The sequence below is a fragment of the Hippocampus zosterae genome, chromosome 12 (assembly GCF_025434085.1).
Source record: "Hippocampus zosterae strain Florida chromosome 12, ASM2543408v3, whole genome shotgun sequence".
In the NCBI taxonomy this organism is placed as follows: Eukaryota; Metazoa; Chordata; class Actinopteri; order Syngnathiformes; family Syngnathidae; genus Hippocampus; species Hippocampus zosterae.
Genome location: NC_067462.1, coordinates 9393140 through 9415525, shown reverse-complemented (window position 1 = coordinate 9415525; position 22386 = coordinate 9393140). Strand labels below are relative to the sequence as shown.

General features: G+C 42.2%; 1 protein-coding gene and 1 long non-coding RNA gene across 3 annotated transcripts; both read left to right on the top strand.

Annotated features, from left to right (window-relative positions):
* The first annotated feature begins 787 nt into the window (after positions 1 to 787).
* Positions 788 to 12371, top strand: LOC127611934 (immunoglobulin superfamily member 3-like). Its single transcript, XM_052082741.1, has 10 exons — positions 788 to 953; positions 2085 to 2450; positions 2524 to 2943; positions 3904 to 4308; positions 6880 to 7245; positions 7418 to 7789; positions 9265 to 9645; positions 9718 to 10125; positions 10275 to 10670; positions 11578 to 12371. The coding sequence occupies exons 1-10, from the start codon at positions 884 to 886 to the stop codon at positions 11772 to 11774; spliced, it is 3381 nt and encodes a 1126-aa protein (XP_051938701.1). The 5' UTR covers positions 788 to 883; the 3' UTR covers positions 11775 to 12371.
* A 2051-nt stretch (positions 12372 to 14422) lies between these two features.
* Positions 14423 to 19774, top strand: LOC127611964 (uncharacterized). 2 transcript variants are annotated; one of them, XR_007965518.1, is made up of 4 exons: positions 14423 to 15241; positions 16767 to 16826; positions 18299 to 19361; positions 19538 to 19774. It is a non-coding gene; the product is annotated as an uncharacterized LOC127611964 (long non-coding RNA). The 2 variants fall into 2 exon arrangements; XR_007965519.1 differs by lacking the exon at positions 19538 to 19774 and having other exon boundaries at positions 18299 to 19523.
* Positions 19775 to 22386: the final 2612 nt, after the last annotated feature.

The window sequence follows — 22386 nt, the reverse complement described above, 5'->3', positions numbered from 1 at the left end:
GGCCAACCCTGCACCTCTGCACTGTGAGGTGGACATGATAGCCAGTTGTCCACCGTGCCGCCTTTATAGATGGATGGATAGATAGATAGATCAATAGATACCGGTAGATAGAAAGATAAATGTTAAAATAAAGGCCATAGTATATTATCATAACCAGGAAAGAAAAAAAAGTTGCAGGTTACAATCACTTCTTCCTTTTTAATTTTTAGATTTCCCCAAAGTATTCATAGCCAATCGTGATTTTCGATCATCTATATTCATCTACTGTATTATAAACGCGTGTTAGTTACTCCTTGTTGGGACATGATCGATGGTAGTGCTATTGACCTCTTTTCCCACTAGGTGTCAGTGTTGTCATCGGAAAGAGGCTATATATTATTTTATCGTTGGTTTTGTTTTCGTTGAACTTTAACCGTCGTGAATCATTTGATGTGTCTTTACTCCAGATTATGGAAGTGATCATAAAAATATGATTTGAAATATGTATGCCAATGAGCCAATAAAATGATGCCAATAAAACCTTTTTTTAAATAGATGGGCTCCATTCGCCTTTTACCACATCTTCACTGAGGTAATGTAATGTTTTTTTCCAAACTATTAATATTGACAAGATAGTGAGACATCAGACACTTTGTGTCATAGTATTACTAGCCCCAAATACCCCCGCTGAAAATAACACAGGGGCATTTAACCATGAGTGACAATCAGACTTAATTGTGTATCGTGGTAAATCAATCTATGTGCAGGATATACAGTATTTCGCACTTCCTCTTGATTGCTCACAGGAAACACAAGCCACTTAAATTCACGTGAGAACACATCCAAACACACGCACGCACACATAATATGCTTTGCATTGACAGAGTCAACGAGCTGATTCAGGATGCTGAATTTCTTTTTGCACTTATGGATTCCTTGTTTGCTCCTGTGTATGGCAACTCTTTTGCTCCTCGGTATGTCATACATTTAATTACTGCTGTTGTAAAGGTCTCCCGTGATGGATCGTGAAGATAAAACTAAAGAAAATGATTTAAATTGTGAACAAACTTTCATGTATATTATTTTTCAAAGACTCAAGTATGTTTTCTATTTTATAAAAAGAAAAAAACAAAAACGACATATGATCCAGATTTTTTTTTTAATTGAGTGTTTTATCAAAGGGCTTAAAAACAGATTTTCATAATTGTCTGTAAAATTATTAAATTTACAGATTGTGAAAACCTTTTTTAGCTACAGGTTTCAACATTCTTTACGGCCACCTTGTACATGTAAAAGAAGTCAAGCACTGTACCGGTGAAATGTAAGCGCTTACGTGAATTCTGGAATTTGTTTTAGAGAAAAGCTAAAGAAAAAGCTGAATGTAAACTTTAACACAATAGTCCAAAATAATACACAATTATCAACTGTTTTTAAATCCACAACCAAACCAAATATTACACAGGCATTTTTTATATTTCTTTTTTTTTATTAGTATTTCTAAAAAAAAATTGCTTTTCTACAATCATTTATTTCATCATCAGTAACATATTAAGATAAGATAACCTTTATTTGTCCCACACTGGGGAAATTTGCAGTCTCCAACAGCAAAATTTGTGGGGGAGGAAAAAAATTGAAATGTACATCGAGATGAGAGATAGATGGATCCATAGATACTTTGTTCATTGTCAAGGGACATTCACTGAACAAGGCAAATTGATTTATTGACAAATGAGTTCAATGAAATATAAAGGTACCGTACTTTTTTTTTAAAGAAGCGAATGAGGGCGATAGAAACTGAGCCCTGCCACGAGTAAGCGTGCTTCTCCCCGAAAATGTTTTTAGTGACCTTTATTGATATTTCAAATCATAAATGCATCATAAAATATGATCCCCCAAAACAACTTCAATATCATCTTCGACCATTATTCCTAACACGCAACGATTTTAGTACCGCAGTGTAGATGTATGACCTCACCATAATTCATTGACAGTAATTTCTATTTTCCATTTAGCCAGTGTTGGGGGTGATTAACGAACCACGAATAAGAAGAGATTCACTCTACAATTTTTTAATGCATTTTTTTTAATTCCTATGCAATACTCAGGAAATGCCAGAGTGCTTACTGAGATCCAGGCTGGGCCGCTGTACCGTGTGGCCGGCTCTCGGCTCTTCATTTCCTGCAACGTGAGCGGATTCGCCAATGTCGACTCCAGGAAAGAATTTGAATTCCGCGTCACCAAGCCCGCCCAGCAAATGGTCCTGAACATCATTAGCACCGAAGACCCGACCTTTGGTTATGCAGTGTACCGCAATAGAGGCAACGACATCACCTTGACGCATGTAACGCCCAACTCCGTCCTTTTTGAGATAAAAAGTCTCCAGAAAGACGATGAAGGGGAATACGACTGTGCTGTGATCAACCCCGAATATAGTTATGATGGAGTCTACAGCGTGATAACTACCGTGAAAGGTAATCAGTTGCCATTCATCTAAAACTGACATCGCCGGTACGATGGTGCTTTAGTAACCTTTTGTCGCCGCAGTGATTGACGATTCCCTGAGTGTTTCATCAGCCACCTCCACCTCGCTGCGCTATAACCAGGGTGAAACGCTCACGTTAACATGCCAAGCCTCCAGCAACACCATCCAGCACACCCATCTGTCTATTGCCTGGCATCTCCGCAAGGAGGGTGATGATGACGACGCACAGCTCATCATCTCTTTGGACAGGGACTTCACGGTAAGGCCAGGCCTGGAATTTCAAGGGCGCTACCAAGCCGGCCTAATAAGACTGGATAAAGTCGGAGAGGCCACGTACAGGCTGACGATGGATCGGTTGGAGCCGTCGGATGCGGGACGGATCTACTGCCACGCTCAAGAGTGGATCGAGGATCCCGATCTGTCTTGGTACTCGCTTACACAGAAGACGACAGAGGAGACCACACTAGCTGTGAAAGGCAGAGGTCAGGAACTTTTCACTTTTTAGGAGATCCAGTCATCAACCATTGTCATTGCATCATCAAAGATAGCCAGCCACATTGAACACTTTAAATGAGTCAGTACTTTTTATAAATACAATAGAACTGAAACCCTAAACCTCAGTAAACCATGTTGCCTTGTGATAAGATTGTATCTTCTATTTGTACATCATTATTATTATTTTTTTCTTTTTTACAATCAAAAGTGTTCATGGACATTTATTTACATTTTGTTGATCAAATATAGGTGAAAATAAAACTCACTTGTTATTTTTCAACATAATTACAGCCGTCGGGCCGACATAATAAATATATACTGGTAATATAATCCATGTAATCCATGAAATCAGTGGCGTTCTGTGAAATGGCAGTGAAAATCACTTGATGGTGGGTAAAGATCACATGAAATAAATTTTTACCAAATACAACATCACTTGATAGAATTGCTTGAATTGACTGGTCAGTTTTTCCCAAGACTACCGGTACTTGTTTCAAATCATGCCTACTATCTAGCGTCAAAATAAAATTCATGAAGAAAAAAAAAATGCGATAACGATCTAGAGTATAATGTCGTCAGAAAATGACAGCTTTTGCTTTGCTAGCATTCAAAACCACTTTGAAATCTTAAAAACGTGGTTGGAGAGTATCAAAGGCAAGTTGAAGTTGCATTACATGAAAAAAGGTAAAGACATTTGCAGAATATTGATTTATGTAAATGTGAAAAGAAATGGATTTGGGATGGATCTGTGAGGCACACCTTTAGTCTGAGTGAGTGGGCTATAGGTGAGACGCTGCTTAAGCACACCATCTGTTCGACATGTTGGATGAGCTGACAGATACATTTGGTCTTCCTCTTCTGTGGTGGCTTCCTGACAGGATGTGTGGTGTGTTGTTTATGTCGCTATGCTCATTTTTTCTCTTTTTCCCTTTTATGTGGCTGTACAGAGCTCGTGCCAGACAATGTCTCTGTGGTGGTGAGACTGTCGGTGCAGCAAACATCTCTGCAGGAAGGGCAGGAGCTGCTGCTAACATGCAGTATTGACACACAAAAGCTGGAGGAGAAGTTTTTCTCCGTAGCCTGGCTCCGAGCAGGTGTCGAGATGGCCCGAATAGGCCCCACGGGCGTTCTGTCTGTGCGGCCTGAGTACAACCAGCGAGAGAAGCAAGGAGAGCTCAGGGCCAGCAGGATTGGGGAGAGAGATTACCGTTTTATTTTGCAGCCTGTCAGCACTGAAGACCAGGGAGCGTACATGTGCCGAGTGTGGCCCCAACAAAGAGGAGAGCAAGGCGACTTGGTGCAAGGCAAACCCCAAGACTCCAGCTCCCTGCTCGTTAGCGTCTCAACCTCAGGTCACGTTGTTACCGTATATCCAACTATGTCCACGTGTGCATGGTTGTACCTTGTTGGATTCATTATTTTTAGTCATCATACATTCGCTTATGCCTGACATGATAAATTGATTATGCTTGCAAAGAAGAACACTTATGCTTGCAATCATTAATTGACTATGCCTGCAATGAAGAACGCTTCAGCTTTTAATAAAGATACATTCTTTATTATTTACTCACATTTTATCCATTATATACTCACTTTTATAATCAAGAATGCTTGGTACACTGTGTGGAAGTTTAGGGACGCAACCACCTTTCCGAGGACGGAAAGGGTGTTTTTGCCGTTGCCACAGTCTTCCTGGCCATCGACTCAGCGTCTGGAGTAGGGATGTGAATCTCAGCACTGAGGACGATTCGATACACATCGATGCACTACCAGCGATGCGATACTTAAACGATACATGGAATTTTCTGGCGACACGATTCGATATGTTTCACCGTCTTCACGATGTGATACGACGCGATACACATTTAGTTCAAATCAATGCGATCCGATACGATACAATACAATTTGTTGTGATATTGTTTGTGCAATTAAACATGATGCAAATACGCAAAGAAAAAAAGTTAAAAAAAGATGGAATTCAGTATGGTATTGCAAAAAGTAGACCACTTTATTCCTTATAAATAGTAGAACGTGTAAAACAACTTATTTAAGCCCTTTCACAATTGGGTTTTGAGCAAAGAAAATGTAAACAATTTGGCACCTGAGACTCACAGCTGTTGCTGTAGTGTAAACACAAACAGACAACTCACTGAGTGTCTTATATGAAATGTCCATCTCCATGGGACAGAAAAAAATACAATTGAAACAATGTGGCAGTCACAGCATCAAAGCTGCTGTGTGTATTGTAGCGTACACAGACCACTCTAACTGAGTGTCAAAATGAAATGTCCAAAAGAGTCATCCATATATAGTTTTTCCTTGCGCGGTCACAGTGAGCTGCAAGGCGACCCCCAAAATAAGAGGCGATTTTTTTTCTGATCCTGACCTGGTTTGCCAAGAGTTTCTCCGGTGTCCAACGAGGAACTGGACGGGGAGGCGGGAGCGGGAAACTTGTCGGTGATCTGGTGCCATCGTTTTAAGTGGTCTGCATGTTTGTGGTGCTGCCGTTGTATGGCTCCGTAGTGCGACTTTCTTTGCGAATTACGGAGCTTTTATCAATCTTTCCGTCTTTCTTTTCGAAGCCGTAGTATTACCAAACATAAGATCTGAATGTTGCGGGTGCATTAAATACAGTAGTTTCCTCGCTGCTGCTTGCGCGAACTTCCGTAGTGTTTCGCTAGTTAATGTGTACTGGACTGTATGTATTCAACACAAAACGCAAAACATTGATGGTGCATTCATTGCGCCTAGGAAAGGGCAAATAGGTGACGTTTAACATGAATAAAACGGCGCTTGAATCGGATTTTACCGATACCCACCAATGCATCGTGATGAATCGCGATTTCACCCGCCAATCGCGTCGTACCCAGTGAATGAGCCGATGCTCTCGCATCGCGCACGTGCGCATCGATGTATCGATTAATATCGATTATTTTCCACACCCTTAGTCTGGAGGCGTCAGGTATATTACGATCCCCAAAAAATGTCAGGTTAGTCCAATTTGACACTCAGGAATAAAACACAAGGAGGAGACAGGCGACTCAATTCTGGTACCAGGAGGGAACAAGGAGAAGCGTTCGGTTTCAGTTCTCCGCACGTAATCATAACGATCTCCCCCTTCACCTCCTCATTTATTGGGAAAGCTACTACATAGGTGTGTCCAAACTAAAGGGTGGGGGCTGTTGAACACACACTGAACTTGTTTGACTATGTGTGTGTATGTGAGTGCAAATTACGTGCATGTGTGCAGTTGTTCCAAAAACATCACGTCGCAGCTGGTGTTGATGGCTCCATTCACTGTTCACCCTTGCTCACTGTTTAGTCTTAACACTTATGTCCTCCCAACCACGTCCTCGGAAAGGTGGTTGCGTCCCTAAATTTCCACACAGTGCACCAAGCATTCTTGATGATAAAAGTGAGTATATAATGGATAAAATGTGAGTTCATAATAGAGGTGAGAAATCGCTTACAAAATGCACACTAACGACCGATAATACCCACACTGCGACAGGCGGTTTGTCAGCGGAATAAAGCTGAGCGATCTGCTGGGCTATCGGGGCACAGACAACAAACTAGCTGCCCTGAGAGAAAGGTGTCTTGGATGAATAAAGGCTGGGCCCATGCTTTTTTTTGTGGTTGATGTCAGGAAGGACATGCAGTGAGAACATCCTTGTCAAAAATATAAATTAAGATGTCTGAGTCAAATATTTTGGATGAAAGGATATCCTAGAAGATAAAAAGAAGGGCAGCTGACCCAGCGGTTAAGTGGAAAAAGGCTTAGGAAAAAGATCAAAACAGTTTTCAACCTGGGTGAAGTTTCAAAAAAACTTGTTTTTCTCAACGTAAACTGCAGTTTGCAGCAGAAGAAAATTGCCGAAATGCAACTACAGTGGATTCACACGTTATATCTCTTCTCATTACAGCCAGTGGACTCTTAGTCGAAATGCAAAACACCGTGCATGTCAACGAAGGCGACACGTTGAAGCTGACCTGCAAAGTGCGCGGCTTCAAGGGCCAGCTCTCCGTCAGCTGGCAGCGCGACGTAGCGCAGAAACCCACGTTCGCCGCTCTCATCGGTCTAAGTCAGGAGGGTGTCACGGAGACGAGCGCTGTCGAGGTCTCAAATCTGGTCAGGGCTACGCGACCCGCGGACGACTTCTTCGTCCTGGAGCTTGATGAGATCACGCCGGATGCCTCGGGCATGTACCGATGTGTGGTGTTTGAATGGAACAGTCGTAGCAAGACCAACAGCCAATCAGCCACGACCAAGTTGACGGTGGCCCCTTTGGGTTAGTTTTTAAGCATTAACACATTGTAGCTTCTATATGCCCGATGGAAGTCCATAACAACGTATGTGCTTGGTGAATTTCGCAACATCAATTGCTTGGCTAGCCCATCAAGATGATCAATTATATTGCACGACTTGCCATTCTTACCAGACCCGAAAATGTTGTGTTCCAGATTCTTTTGTGAGCGTGAATTTGATCAGTCGAAAGAGCCTTGCGACTGTGGGAGACGATGTGGAATTGATGTGCCGTGTCAAAGGGCCACATCTCGCCATAACGCTCTCCTGGAGTCTGCAGCGGGGCATGTCGACCTTAGACAACATCCTGACCATGTACTATGACGGTGCCGTCAGCTGGTCTGGAGAGCAGCAACGCTACCGCCTCAGGGTTGACAACAGACCCAGTGAGAGGATTTACTACCTTCTTATCAATGGTGCCAGCCACAGGGAGGCAGGAAGCTACCAGTGCCGGGTGTCCGTTTTCCAGAAGAACGTTCACAAGAAGCTGCCGCCATCCAACCTGCTGATGATCATGGTGCAGAACCCAGGTGGGAAACCAATCAAACTCAGAACTCTCTGAAGGGAACCATGTACACCCTTGGTTACGATGTGATGACAAACAGTTTTTTGTCTGCGGTACTGTTTTGGGATATTTTTATTTGCAAAGCATATCTCAAAGCAATTCAAGTTGCTTGACGCAAAAGATTTCAGTTGACCTCTTTGCCAAGACGTTGCGTGTATTTCAGGCTCAAGTGACTTCCTGTTGCACCGCTAGTAAACAAACCCTTTTATGTCGTCCGACGAAGGCAGAGTGATTAAAAAGAAATGGGGAAAATAGCTTGAATGAAGATTTTAGACGGGTGGCCCGTTAGTCCAGTGGTTAGCACGTCGGCCTCACAGTGCAGAGGTACCGGGTTCGATTCCAGCTCCGGCCTCCCTCTGCGGAGTTTGCATGTTCTCCCCGGCCCTGCGTGGGTTTTCTCCGGGTGCTCCGGTTTCCTCCCACATTCCAAAAACATGCGTGGCAGGCTGATTGAACACTCTAAATTGTCCCGAGGTGTGAGTGTGAGTGCGAATGGTTGTTTGTTTCTGTGTGCCCTGCGATTGGCTGGCAACCGATTCAGGGTGTCCCCCGCCTACTGCCCGAAGACAGCTGGGATAGGCTCCAGCCCCCCCGAGACCCTAGTTAGGATCAAGCGGCTCGGAAGATGAATGAAGATTTCAGATTTTTTTCCTCTACTTGGCAACCGGTTCAGGGTGTCCCCCGCCTACTGTCCAAAGATGGCTGGGATTGGCTCGAGCACCCCCCGCGACTCTTCTGAGGATAAGCGGATCGGAAAATGGTTGGATGTCGAATTTTGAATGAGTGAAATGTCAGTAGAGAAAACTTGAAGTCAATTGCTTGCAAGGGACAAGGAACACCGGCCATAATTTACATGTCAACATTTGATTGAAAGTAGGACATAGTTAACATGATCATTGAGGGACTGTCTAAATTATTGAATTTTCTGTTGCGCAGATTAATTGCAGACATGCTCATTTTGTCGATGAAATGGATTGCGTGTTATCTGTGAATCAGTTTAAACCCTGTCATGCCTGACCCATCAAGGAATAGCCGAAAAAAAAAAAAAATCTGATTTTTGGGAACTGAGATGTTCATTAAACCTGATAACAAAATCCACAAAAATATGGTTGTCGTATCATGTTGTTATTTGGTACAGATGATTGAATTGAATATAAAGAATGAGTTACATAATGAAAATGCATGTATCAAATATGATACAAAAGGCATTATAGGGTTACGGAGAACTGAGATCAGTCCGCTTAGGTGTGAGCAAAGTAACCAAACTCTTGACGTTCTATGAAAGTGGTCAGAGCGGCCCCGCTGCAAGTCTAAAATGATTTAAAGGGAGAAAATACCCTTCAAAATAGTGACAACAAATTCCATGAGGTTCCATTTCCCTTTTACTTTGTACATGAGCCATTTTGGATAAAACCTCTTCCCTGTCTCACCTTCTCTTAGAGAGTGACCTCATTCTGACGCCCAGTCCTGACTTGACAACAAATATCAACAATGACTTCACCATAAAATGCTCAGTTCAATCATCTCGCTCTGGATCTTCTCGCTACGCCATCACCTGGATACTGAAACAACAGACCCAAAATGTGACCGTCTTAACCTCGGATCGAGACTCCATCGTAACATCGACATTGGACCACAGCCGGCGAATCAGCATGCAGCGAACTAAGGATCTTCATTTTAAGTTAACCATTCGGGATTCTCAAATCTCAGATCAAGGTTTTTATGTGTGCGAGGTAGAGGAGTGGCTGCAAGATCCTCGCGGCGAATGGTACAATCTCCCCTCGGTTTCCGCAACCACTCAGCTGACACTTATTGAGCCTGGTGAGATCTTTAATGTTTCATGCGCCCCACACTATTTTGTCGTGGATTAACTAGAATTTCTCCTTCGTGCAGCCACTGATCTGCTTTTGGCTAACAAAGGGCAACGAGTCCTTGCAAAAGAAGGAGACAACGTGCAACTCAACTGTGAGATGATCTCGGGTGCATCCAGCGATTCCTGTTTCTACAAAGTCACCTGGTTCTACGCCAAGCTTGGATCTTCTGCCGTGGCGCTATTGGAGCTTGATCACACGGGCCTACTGAGGTATCCGGAGAGCAAGGTTCTTCACGGCCTGCAGGGCAGGCTTCGTCTGTCCAGACCCAGCCGGAGCGTCTTTGGTCTTGAAATTCAGAGGATCCACGAGAGGGATAGTGGGACGTACCAGTGTCGGGTGGAGCAGTACCAAGTTGCACGTGAAGGTCAATGGGAGCGGAAGGCTTCAGCTGACGGTCGCCCCATCGTATTGTCTGTGAAATTTACAGGTAGGAGCATATTTTGGCATTTTCTCCTACTTTTCCTATTCATGGCCACAGGCTCGACGACATCCCAGCAGACTTATGATGAATCTTTATTTAGTTTTCCCGGTTAACCTAAAGAATGTCTTATTGATCATTTTTGCTACTTTTGACAGACACCAACCTGTCTGTCCGAAAAGAAGAGTTGGCATTGAATGTGAGCACATCACAGAATTTCACCGTCTCTTGTCACATCAGCCAACAATCAAGCCTGGATTCCGAGTTCCAGGTCACCTGGTATTGGCAGGAGAAGAGAGAGAGCGAACGGCAAGCTGTGTTCACGTCGTATAGAAACTCAACCTTAAAAGACTTTTGGTGGGAGAGACCAGAGAGGCTGAGATTTGCTCACTCTTTGCCCAACCAATTCAGCCTCACCGTGTTGAAGCCCACTCTTTCAGATCGCGGTCTTTATTGCTGCGAGGTGGAAGAGTGGCTCCCTTCTCTCTCCCATGGCTGGAGGAGAGCGGCAGTAGAGAGTTCCGGCTATTTGAATATCAGCGTATATTCGCAAGGTAACTTCATGAGTTGTATAATTACGAGAAAGAAAAATTCAAACGCAACTCTTTTGTTTTCCTATGACTGAAAATAAGAATATCAAGAAAGCATAGTACGGTGTACAGGGAGTCCTCAGCCCGCGGAAGTCCTAAGTGCCATTTAGCAATGGCCGATGGCCTGCGGTGTAAGAATACATCGTCACATGGCACAAGACAACAAACTCGGTGACTGACATACTTGCTGTCATTATTTTTTTTGTATGTTATTTTTATACTACAGGCGACACAGTGTGCAAGTGGTTAGTGCACACACAGCGCAGAGGTCGTGGGTTTGATCCCGGCTCCGGCCTTCCTGTGTGGAGTTTGCACGTTCTCCCCGTGCCTGCGTGGGTTTTATCCGGGTACTTTGGTTTCCTCCCACATTCCAAAAACATGCATGGCAGGTTAATAGGCCACTCTAAATTGTACCCCCCCCCCCCCCCCCCGCCTACTGTCCGTTGACAGTTGGGATAGGCTCCAGCACCCACCGCGACCCTTGTGAGGATAAAGCGGATCTGAAAATGGATGGATGGATGTTAGATTACAGTGTGGTCTTACTTTGGTACAATTTTGGGTGATGTCACCTCTGTAGAATGGCAATTTGAGGACTCCTTGCATATCAATACGTGACTTGGGAAATACTGCATGTGATATAAAATAGACTAAATAGATTGGACAAAGAATCAAAATAAAAGAGTAAAGCATCAGTAAATGCAACGGAAACAATAATTCCAAATGCTTATTCCATCTGTAAATATGTCTTTCAACTATATTGTTTTTTTTTTTTCTTATTGAGTTACATAATAGGAATGAAGAGTAAAAAATGTATACCAGTATGTACTGCATACGTGTGATGAGGTCATGTAACTCTTTACCGTCTGTGCAGGAGAGAGTGACCCTCGCTCAGCATGTCATTCAGGCTTGTGGATCGGCCTTCCTGTGGCTGTTGCGCTCTGCTCACTGTTGGTCATCCTTGCGTTGGTGCTCAAGCTGCGTCAGGCCAAGACGTCCGAAAGGAAGCCAGGTCAGTCTTTGTGGATGGAGCAGCATCAACTGAAGACAAAACTCAGTACGGACGACTGAGCAGTCACCTGGGGAGAAGTGGAACAAATTTTATAATGTTGTGTATAATCATATTTGTATATCGCCTGTTCCATTCATTAATGCGTAATGAATGGAACCTTTTGAGCTAATTTACAATGGGACTGATTGGACTGAAGTACTGCTCGCACACGATTCTGAACGTTTGCTTTGCTATGGGCCAACATGCCATGTCGAAAGTTGTCTGGATCGATTTTCAATCATTCGTGTCCTGGTAATCTGCTAAAGTTCATTTGAGGCAACTGGACTTTTCTTGTTTGTTGAAGACATTTGACCTTTTCATCTAAAAGGCTTTTTCAGTTCCAAATGTTAGCTTTTGCAAGCCTTTTTTTATTTTTTTTATTTTCCCTCACTGCAGTTCCACCAGATGGATAGTTCGGATGACTGTGTAGCAAATGGGTTATATTGATACGAAATGTATTGATATAGAGCACAGGTGTCAAAATCAAGACCCGGGGGCCAGATCTGGCCCGCCACATCATTTTATGTGACCCACGAAAGCAAATCATGTGTATCAACTTGCATGATCCTTGCTGAAATCTGTCATGTGTAATAAATAGCGTTTAGATTTTGCAATAATTTTGTTACCCTGTTAACACTCACTCAAACAATAATTGAACAAACTATTACAGTTGATTTGACTGATTTCAAAACTGGTAATCCATCAATTTGTTGTGAACAAGTTATAATACCTATACATTTATTTAGGCCCTCCGAGGGAAGATGTAACACCAAAGTGGCCCACGACAAAAATAAGTTTGACACCCCTGATATAGCATCATGTTCTTATGTCCTATCCTACAAAGAGTCAGATGCATATTTATGTGCATGAACCATAAAGCAGACTTCATCTGTCGGGGGTGGAGAAGCGTCTGCGGTCTAAAATGGAATATTGCTCTGCACGAAGACGTGCAAGAGAGACCAAGACGTGTGCTGACTGTGTGGTCTCACGGTCTGCAGTGACGTGCATCTGTGTGTGTGTGCGGGCATGACTCATATTTGGACAGACGGTGATTTCAACACATGTTAAAAGACCCGCTACAGAGGTTAACCACATACACCGGAAGAGGAGAGTTGCCATTTCTTTGCGCTTCAACTCTGAAAATTCAAGTTGGACTTTGAAATCTGTGTGCGTGAGTGTGCGCAAGTGCTTCCCTATTCGAATGTATTTCTCTGCCATGGCTGTCTCCAGCACTCTACATCAGAAATGAAACAAGAAGTGTGAGATTAAATGCTTGCCTGAAGGATTTCCACTTGGGTAAACAATCTTAGCCCACTTTTATTTGACACCCTCAAACCGTCGAATGACTCTGTAGGTTATTTTCTTCAAATGAGTCACGGGAAAATGGACGAGCAGAGGGAAGTTTCTGTACATTGCCCGCGTCTGTTTAAACCTGTATTGTGTTAAGTCACAGGAAAACGATCTTAATTGTTGAATGCATGTGTGTGTGTGTGTTTTGCCCCAGAAGAAAATGTGCCCCCCCAAAAAAATGTAGGGGGAAAAAAGGGTTCATAAATGACAAAAGAAATCATTTCAAAAAGTCCTTTTTTTTAATTGCAAAAATAGAAACCATAATACATTCCACAATGATGCTATACATGATCATTTACCTTGATCTTACCAGATGTTCGCATTAAATGGAATTGGATAAATTAAAGACAAATATAATGGTCCTGTTTTTTTCTTGCATCATCTTTATCAAAATTTAATGCCCCATCTGTGTGCAAGACTAGAATAGAAGCTATTTATTTCTTTTTGAGGAAACGGGCCAAGCCATGAAATGACTTTCTTACAGAGAACAGCTCTGCTCTGGTGACTGCGTATTATTCACCTAAAAGTAAAAAAAAAAAAAAAAACCAACAACAAAAAAACCCCCCAATCCAGTCTGCTGTGAATCATCTCAGCTTTTTGAGTAGTTTCCTCTCGGTCAGCCTCATTTCTAAGTTGACCTGCGGAATAGTTGCCATGGCGATGCCTGTCAGAGAAAAAATACGGTGTGTGGTCAGAATTGCATCCAATATATACATATTCTTTTTTAAACTGATTTCATTCCGGATTTAATTTGATATTAAAATGAAGAAAGAGCACATGTGATGATATTCCCGCCGTGTAAGTGGTTTGTGACCCTCCCCTTTACTGTATATATTTCAAAAAGCACCCGTGCTGACTTAGTCACAGCATTTGACAAGGGTTCAAGTCCAAACACGTTGAGGGGATTGCCTCGTTCGTCCCCATATATCCACTCAGACTGCATGCAACACTCTAAACTGGTGAGAGCAGTCTGTCTTCTTTTGTCCGGCCTGCATTATTGTTATTCTCCCCAGAGACACACCGGCATCTGCTGGATGAAACCAGGGAGGACGAAATAAAAACAACTCAAATGGCACAAAATAAAGTAATAGCCTGTTCTGCTCCTTGTCAAATGAGCTCTCAACAAACATATTTATTGTATACCCAAACCACCACCACCCCACCTCCCTGCTGGAAATATATGGATATAGACTACCACAAAGAATACACAGGGGCATCTTATAATTGCTCGTGAAAGTATGTCATATTCACGGGCTGGAACCCCCCCCCCAAAAAAAAAACAAAACAAAAAAACAAAACAGTTGTTTGTCAGATTGTTAAATGTAAAGGTTTTATATTTGGTTACTTTATGTATGAGGGGCAAAATGTAGGCCGCACAGTGGCCGACTGGTTAGTACGGCTGCTTCAATATTCGAACTAATTCTAAATAATTGCTACACAGGTAACTAATGGATGTATGCATATTTGAGATATTATTAAATATAATGTTGAAGTTAAATAAATGTCAAAAATAATATTTATATTAAAATAATATCCATCCATCCATTTTCTGATGCGCTTTTCCTCACAGGGGTCTGGAGCCTATCCCAGCGGTCTTCGGGCAGTATTCCGCCTACACTATTGTAACCCTTTCAGGGACCGCGGTTACTACAGTGAACAGCTTATCATGTTAACAGATTACAGGGTGCATGAAAAGACGAATAATACATTAAATATAATTTCATTTTACTCCTTGTAAAGCATCTTTGTATTTAGAAAAGTGTTTTCCTCCCAAATGTATTGGTTTGTATTATTTTGTATGAAAATACATTTAAATGCCATAATTTTAAAGGAACTCAGAGTCATTAAATTGCGCCGTTGTACTTACAATTTTAACCTTTCTCAATCGCTGAACAGAGAAATTCAAATATTGACAGAGCATGAGCCCGCACTTGAACTAAGAACAACTGGTCCGCAGTGCCCCCTGGTGACCACCTTCAGCAGTGTTCTGGAGCAGCATTTGTCCCCTTATCACACCCCTGTCACCGCTCTGTGTCGAATCCTTCACGCAAGTCGTAATACAGTACCAGTGTGACATTCTGGCTGTCCTGTCGCAGTGGATGTGAAGTGTCCTGGCTGAGAGAATGGACTGATAAGAGTAAGCCGCTTCCGCCCTATCCTGTCCCCTGTGAAAAATGCATGCTATCTACATTTTGATTGTGACAGTGAGAGCAGATGTCTTTTTTTTGTGTGTGACAGAACAACTCTGCACTGTTATAACACCAACATATTGTACAGAGGGTTTGCCTTTCGCTTTCTTTCCCTATATCATTTTTCCATATTGCTATTCTTCCATCGTTTTTGTCTCTGAAGTGAATGTCCCCGGTGATGTGGATTGGATTGGATAAGATTTATTATCAATTGTACTGTATGTGTAACATACAGCACAGTGTGTGTGCCGTTCGCAAAATGTTTTGAACGCAAGCTTCAGTATTTCATCCAAAAGATAATAACTAAAGTTTTTTACGAAAAGCAATCCTGTTTTTATTGACCCCCCATAATTACCTGTTTTATTTGTGAAATTTTGGTTCATTATTTGTTTTGGAGCGGCCCGGTAGTCCAGTGGTTAGCACGTTGGCTTCACAGTGCAGAGGTACCGGGTTCGATTCCAGCTTCGGCCTCCCTGTGTGGAGTTTGCATGTTCTCCCCGGGCCTGCGTGGGTTTTCTCCGGGTGCTCCGGTTTCCTCCCACATTCCAAAAACATGCAAGGCAGGCTGATTGAACACTCTAAATTGTCCCTAGGTGTGAGTGTGAGCGTGGATGGTTGTTTGTCTCTGTGTGCCCTGTGATTGGCTGGCAACCGATTCAGGGTGTCCCCCGCCTACTGCCCGAAGACAGCTGAGATAGGCTCCAGCACCCCCCGCGACCCGAGTGAGGATCAAGCGGTTCGGAAGATGAATGAATGAATTATTTGTTTTGGACAGTGACACAACACCTCAATCGAACTGTCGTCATCTTGGGACACGATTACATATTATCTGCATAGCCATGATAGTCAACATTAGAGTTCTCTCGAATTTGACCCAACGGTAGCACATACAGACGAAACAAAAAGGGTCTAAGAAGTGACCCTTGAGGGGCCCCGTGTGTCAGCTATTCAATCAGATATAAAACTTCCAATGGTCACAAAATGACTCCTTTCCCGCAAGTAAAACTGTTCCATTGAGTCCAACCCAATTTTACAGTATCTCAGCATTCGTTTTTTTCTCCCCAATGTCATCCCTGTGTTGGTCTGATTGATTGTTTTCATTGGGCTTTGTTCTATTCCCCGGTGCCTTCCCTATATTGGTTATTTCCCCTCACGTCTTCCCTGCAAGAGTGTTTCTTTCTCAATGCCTTCCTTGCATTGCTCTCACCTCACACCTTTCCTGTATTGGTCTGTGGTCCCTACGTCTTTTTCCCTGTCATCCATGTATCGGTTTTTATTTTTCTAACATCCTGGATCATGAATGGTGTGGAGATTTGACACAACGTGCCTTGCATTGTAGTGATAAAGATGCCGAAACTTTTCTTCATCCTGGCTTGGGTTCGAGCTTCGAGGTTCTACCTCGTCATGTATCTAACCAACCGCAACCACTACTGTATAGGTGATTTTTATATTTATTTATTTATTTTTGTATAGCTACCGACCCCCACCCCCATTTCCTGTTCCCTTCAAGTTGTCATGGCAACATCAGAAGAGGTAAAGAAACAATACAAACTTTCAAATTGCTGCCACTCAGCTGCAGCCGTTGGGCAATTGCTTATATTTGCCTGCCTCGTCTAAATATGCAGGAGCACACAAGTTGCAGGACCAAGTCAAATGAAGTAGATCTGTGCAGCAAACATTGACAGTTTGATCGTGTTTACTGGCTTCTTTAGTGTATGTCTGCACATTTGACAAGCTGTACGCTTCCACCAAGACGCCATCTTTGATGCGGCATGAAGGTGATAGCATGTTCACAGTTTTGTGTGTGTGTGTGTGTGTGTGTATATGTTAGTGTGACAGTGCCACAGCCCGGTCAAATGATTACTCCACTTTTTATGGATGCCTTGCATGGTATTAATGCCGAGACATCTTCATCTCATGCGGTTTAGGTGCTCCTCTCCCTTCATATCACCAACTACAAGGCTGCTGTGAGCCCGTGAGGTGCCGCCAGCGTTTGTTTTTGTACATGCGTGTGCGTTACAGATGCTGTACCACTGATGCATGTCGCTAATTAAGCTGACAAACCCACACAATTCAACCCATGATGGTATATTTATTCCACTTGTTGGACAACAAATTTTTCCCTCTACTCTGGAAATCAAAATCAAAACTCAGGACTCCAGTTTGAAAACAAACAAACAACATCACAGTACTGATATTATAAATATTGCAAAGTCTACTATGTTAACACATTTTTAAATTTATAATCCACTCCTTGTGGCTGATATGCCGTAATGGAACTGAATTTGTTTCCAGTTTCTGGTTCTGTTTAGTAAGTAGGATTTTATCTCCAGAGTTCAGACTCTTGCAGTATTAATTTGCCTACCATTTTGTTATTCAAAGTTTTAATGGGGTTACAGCCATGGAGGCAATGATTACTGACTTAATCGTGACTCTCCAATGTGTTTAGCCAATCAAGCTAGCCAGCAGAAGCTCGTGAGTTACCTGCGGCATGAATCACATCAAACTTACCTTGACTTCCGACAACATTCATGTAAAATTTGCGTGTGCGTAAAGTCCAGCGATGCTTCTTCATCTGTCAATTAAGAACTGATAATGTTCTGATTCTCAGTTTGGCAATTGAATGTTTTTTAATGAGGGGCAAAATGCAATGCGAATCCACTGATTTTGAGCTTTTCTAATATTATACTAATGCTTTTTAGATAAAAGTAATCCGTCTCATGCGTCCAAGTGTGTCAGTGTATCGCTGACTCTTCTTCGTCTTTTGGCTTTGTGAGCTGCTAGCTGATATAAACAGCGAGGCAGACTGGTGTGACACATACCATCGGGTTTCCGACGTGAGACGGTCAGGTCCACTTGGACTTGCACAGTCAGAGTGGAGGAAATGAGTGATACGCTCCACTTTCTTTTAATCATGAGGTGCCAAGCTCAGCCTAATTGCATATAGCACAGCATGTAACCGCCACTGATGTTGCTTTTTCATCCAATTTATGTTTTTCACGCAGGTTCAAATGGTCAGAGGAAATGTTCCCAGTGCAGTGAAAGTTGGCAGTCATTTGCAATGTGAGGGCTGGTGTTGGATCGCATCTTTTCGCGAGATTCATTAGAGGCAGTCTTTCATGGAGGAGATCGTGGGCATCAAGGTGGAGACTGTGGAGTAATAATAATAAATACTGTACTTAATAAGGAATTAATACTGCAGCGTCCAAAGCCATGGCAATGGAACAGGGTAAGGCAACATTAACAAGTGGATTTTTGTCATAACCAATTTCCAGAGAGTGCGAGGGCAGCAAGAAAATAGACCACTCTAGCAAATTGGAGATTGTGGAGTTGAATTTATTACAAGAGAACAAGAGTGCATTAAAAAAAAAGATAACATACTGAAAATACATTTTATTCTAACGAAATCAACGATAATAATGGAACAAATTGTCCTTCATCTTTGTCACTCGAATTCATAAATTAACTTTTTATTGATGTTAAATGTATTTCTTTCGGTATTACAGTACAACCGTCCAGAAAATGAAAGGGTAAACAGTTGTTTGGGAGTTGTAGTGTACTCTACTTCATTACACAACTTTGCGACGCGCATGTAAAACGACTGAAAAGTTAACTAAAAAGAAGCATTTCTGGAAAACAAAACTATGAAATACCAACAAACACACTCTAAAAACCCTTTCAAAATAACTGAATACAAAAACAAAACCAAAAAAAAGCCAAACTGAAATAAAAAAACGTGAAAAAATCGAAATTTTCATTTTAGCTAGCTACCGCTAGCTATATCGCTGGTAAACCAGGCACTGGAAACAGTGGTAGTAAACTAGGTTTCCCAATGGCAAAGTGTTAACTGCACAAAGCTGACAAGGTAACATGCCGTGAAAAGGGGGCAGCTCGAGCGCCCGTATGTAGCCCACATGTAGCAACAAGCCTGCCATAGCTATCTAAAAACAAACAACAACAAACCGCCTCCTGCACATCTTGATCATGACGATGACCCTTGCACAGATAAAAGCAGGTCGGTCCATTAGCATTTCTCTTAAAATGCTTTGAGTCATCAGAATTGGCCCGGTGAGTTTTCTCGGAACGGCAAAGAAGATGGTTGGCCCTTCTTTGATGTGCTAATAGGCTGTTTTGGATTTGTGTATGGGAAGCATGTTTTAACGCCGAACGGCATTCCCAACAGCGATGACATCAATTAAATCCTCTCTGCTTATTTTTTCTTCTTTTAAATGTATTTTTGCTAGGAGGTCTGCCTGCTTCTCTCTCTCGCACGCATCTGAAGAGCAAGCAGAAAGGAAGCGGGAGTCAGGGCGAGTTGTGATTAAGGAAACTGTAAGGATACATTTACTTGACTATATTCATGAATAGAGTAAGGCTAGGAGGTATGCAATATCGCTCAAAAGCCCGAACACGCTCATATGTTTCTTTGCACTGCAGGAAGTTAATTACATCATGTCATGAATGATGATTTAGTGTTTTTCTCAAACACAGGAAAAAAAACAGCACCTGAATTGTTAAATGGGTGCAGGAAAAAATCGCTATTTATTTGTAAAAATACAAAAATCTAATTTCATTTGAGATGTATTATTAGAATATTATCTTGATATTTATCAAAGTACTAAGTCATGTAAATTATTCAGGAGTCACTTAGTCTGTATTCATTCTTTAAAAAACAGGTTAATTAGAAAATAAATAAAATGACGTAATTTGTGAGAAACCTTGATAATATGGAAATGACTGACAACCAACTTTTATCTTCCTCGAGTGAACATCATCTTAAAGTTCTGGAACGCATTCTGTTTAGTCTGTGCACCTCTCTTGAGCTGAATTTAAAGGGAACGAGATGAGCCGCTTCCATATGCCAGGAAACACGTCGGCTGTGTTTACTCCAACAACAGTACCAAAGCCCGTGTGTAACTGATGCGCATCTCCAAAAACAACTGAAGGAATGAAACTCCACTCATGCGCACGGTTAGACCGCGCTTTGCACTTTACATTGTACACAAAAAATAGCAAACCTTGTCGTATTTTAAGCATGAAGCTCCTGGTGCGAAGGAAAAGGTTTGTCATAGGATGTGTTGGTCAGCATGTCTGTGCATGTTGCTTGTTCTTTCTCCAAACTTGAATTTTGATTGATAACATGGAAGAACAGCACAGAGCAGACATTGATTACGCACGCCATTTTTCTATTGTTGACCTGCTTTTGCTGTACTCTTTTTTTTTTTTTTAACTCTGTTGTAACAAACACAACATGCAAACGCCACACAGTAAGCCTGAGCTGAGCCGAGATTCAAACCCACAACACTTCGACACATCTGCTCACTATTTTGTACCCGTCCATCGTGTTGCCCAAGTACACGGCATCCATAAGAATACATAACTTGGACAGAAAGCTCTGAAAGTTTAGTGTATCCCATTCTTAGAATTAAATTAGTGAAATATATGTGAACTAACAGACGGGCGGATGGACAGACGATGGATGGATAGATAGATAGCTGTTTTTTATTTTCAGTGTTTTTGCATTGAAGTGTTTTGGTCTGAAGTGATTTTTTTTTTCCTGTGCCCCCAGCCTCTTTCCAAAATAAACATTTGTGAGTTCAGGCTGGATTTGATGGATAGGATCAGCTTTGTTGGTTTTAGCCAGAAGCTAAAGACAAGACTATACCTGCTGGTGACATTGTCTTGTGTGTGTATGTGTGTGTGTGTGTTTGTGTGTGTGTGCGTGCATGTGTGTGTGTGCATGTGCGCGCATGTTATGTAATATGCTTTGTCTTTTTCTGATTTCATCTACCTTTTGCTGTGTCACTCTCCTTATTGCAATATGTTTGTGAGTCGGTACGCTGCACATGCATAATGGATGACAGTCGACTTGATTCGTACGTCGGGGCAACACCCACACAATGAAGACGGAAGACAAAAAAGACAATCGCAGACAGCAAGGCGGATGGCAGGAAATGTGGCAGATACCTTAATTTACAAGTTTCCCAAGTTTTGAGTTTTTGAGTAGGATAGTCATTTTTTGGGGTTGTTTTTTTGGGGTGTTTTAGGGTAATCCAAATTTGAATAAAAAACAAGCTACAGATACACTGCCACTTGAGTTGGATTCAAATACGCCACATTCGCCAATGCACTTTTAGTCCTCTAGTGAACGAGACACACAAATGCAAAATGAAAACATTCACAAGGAGCATGGACCAGATGCTGATCTGATTTCAGCCAAGCCGAAGATGACATCACTCACTCGGCCCCACCCCATAATGACACCAATTTATTTCTTGACATTCTCTTTCCCCGTGTTTAATTACATTGATATTTTATGCTAGTTTTCTTCCCTAAAGGGTGTAACAACAACAAAGAAGACAGCAGATGAACGTGACAAGCACACTCTTCATGTTGAAGTGAGCGAAAAGGAGCACTCGGTCTGATTGAAATGTGAGACGGCATGACAAAGGAAGTAAGTGAAGAAGTCTATCAAAAGGTGAGGAGTGGGAAAAAAAGACACGTTAAGTGAAAAAAAGAAGTGCTTGATGGTCATTTCAATATTAATCTTCTGCATTAGGAGCCCTTACGATGAATAATTTATTTGGTGGAAAATGCATGCTAATGCATTGTGAAACGCGGGCAAAGTAACTTTGTTGTGCCCAGCAGGTTGAGGCTTTGATTGCGCGAGCTTCCCTTTAAAATAACCACACGGTGAGAATCTCCTTACATGACAGCCAAATTACATCTTTGACAGCGGCGGCCTCAGCTGTGCACAATCACAGGTTATCGTCGATTGGGTGTAATCTGCTGTGCTGATGTGAAGGGGGCCGGCGGTAATTGGACTGTTTCATAGTGCTTGTGACTCAGATCACTTTAAATCCCACAGTGAGGATTGGGCTGCTTCTCAGTGGAACGTTGCTTCCTGCATGTAATCCAAAGCATGATACACATACCGATTTTTACCATCTTAGCCGATTTGTAAAACTTGATAAGAAAAAAATAATAATTTTGTGTGTTTCTTGCAGTGTGGAGTGCACTTGGGATTAGCAACACGGTGCCACCGGGCAAACAGATTTCTGTAAAATTTGTAAGCACACGGATGCTAATAATG

Excerpts from the sequence above, each read along its gene's own strand:
- LOC127611934 (XM_052082741.1), top strand. The coding sequence starts at position 884 with ATGCTGAATTTCTTTTTGCACTTATGGATTCCTTGTTTGCTCCTGTGT. Across the intron at positions 954-2,084 it reads GGCAACTCTTTTGCTCCTCG|GAAATGCCAGAGTGCTTACT; the intron begins GTATGTCATACA and ends TGCAATACTCAG. Across the intron at positions 9,646-9,717 it reads GCTGACACTTATTGAGCCTG|CCACTGATCTGCTTTTGGCT; the intron begins GTGAGATCTTTA and ends TCCTTCGTGCAG.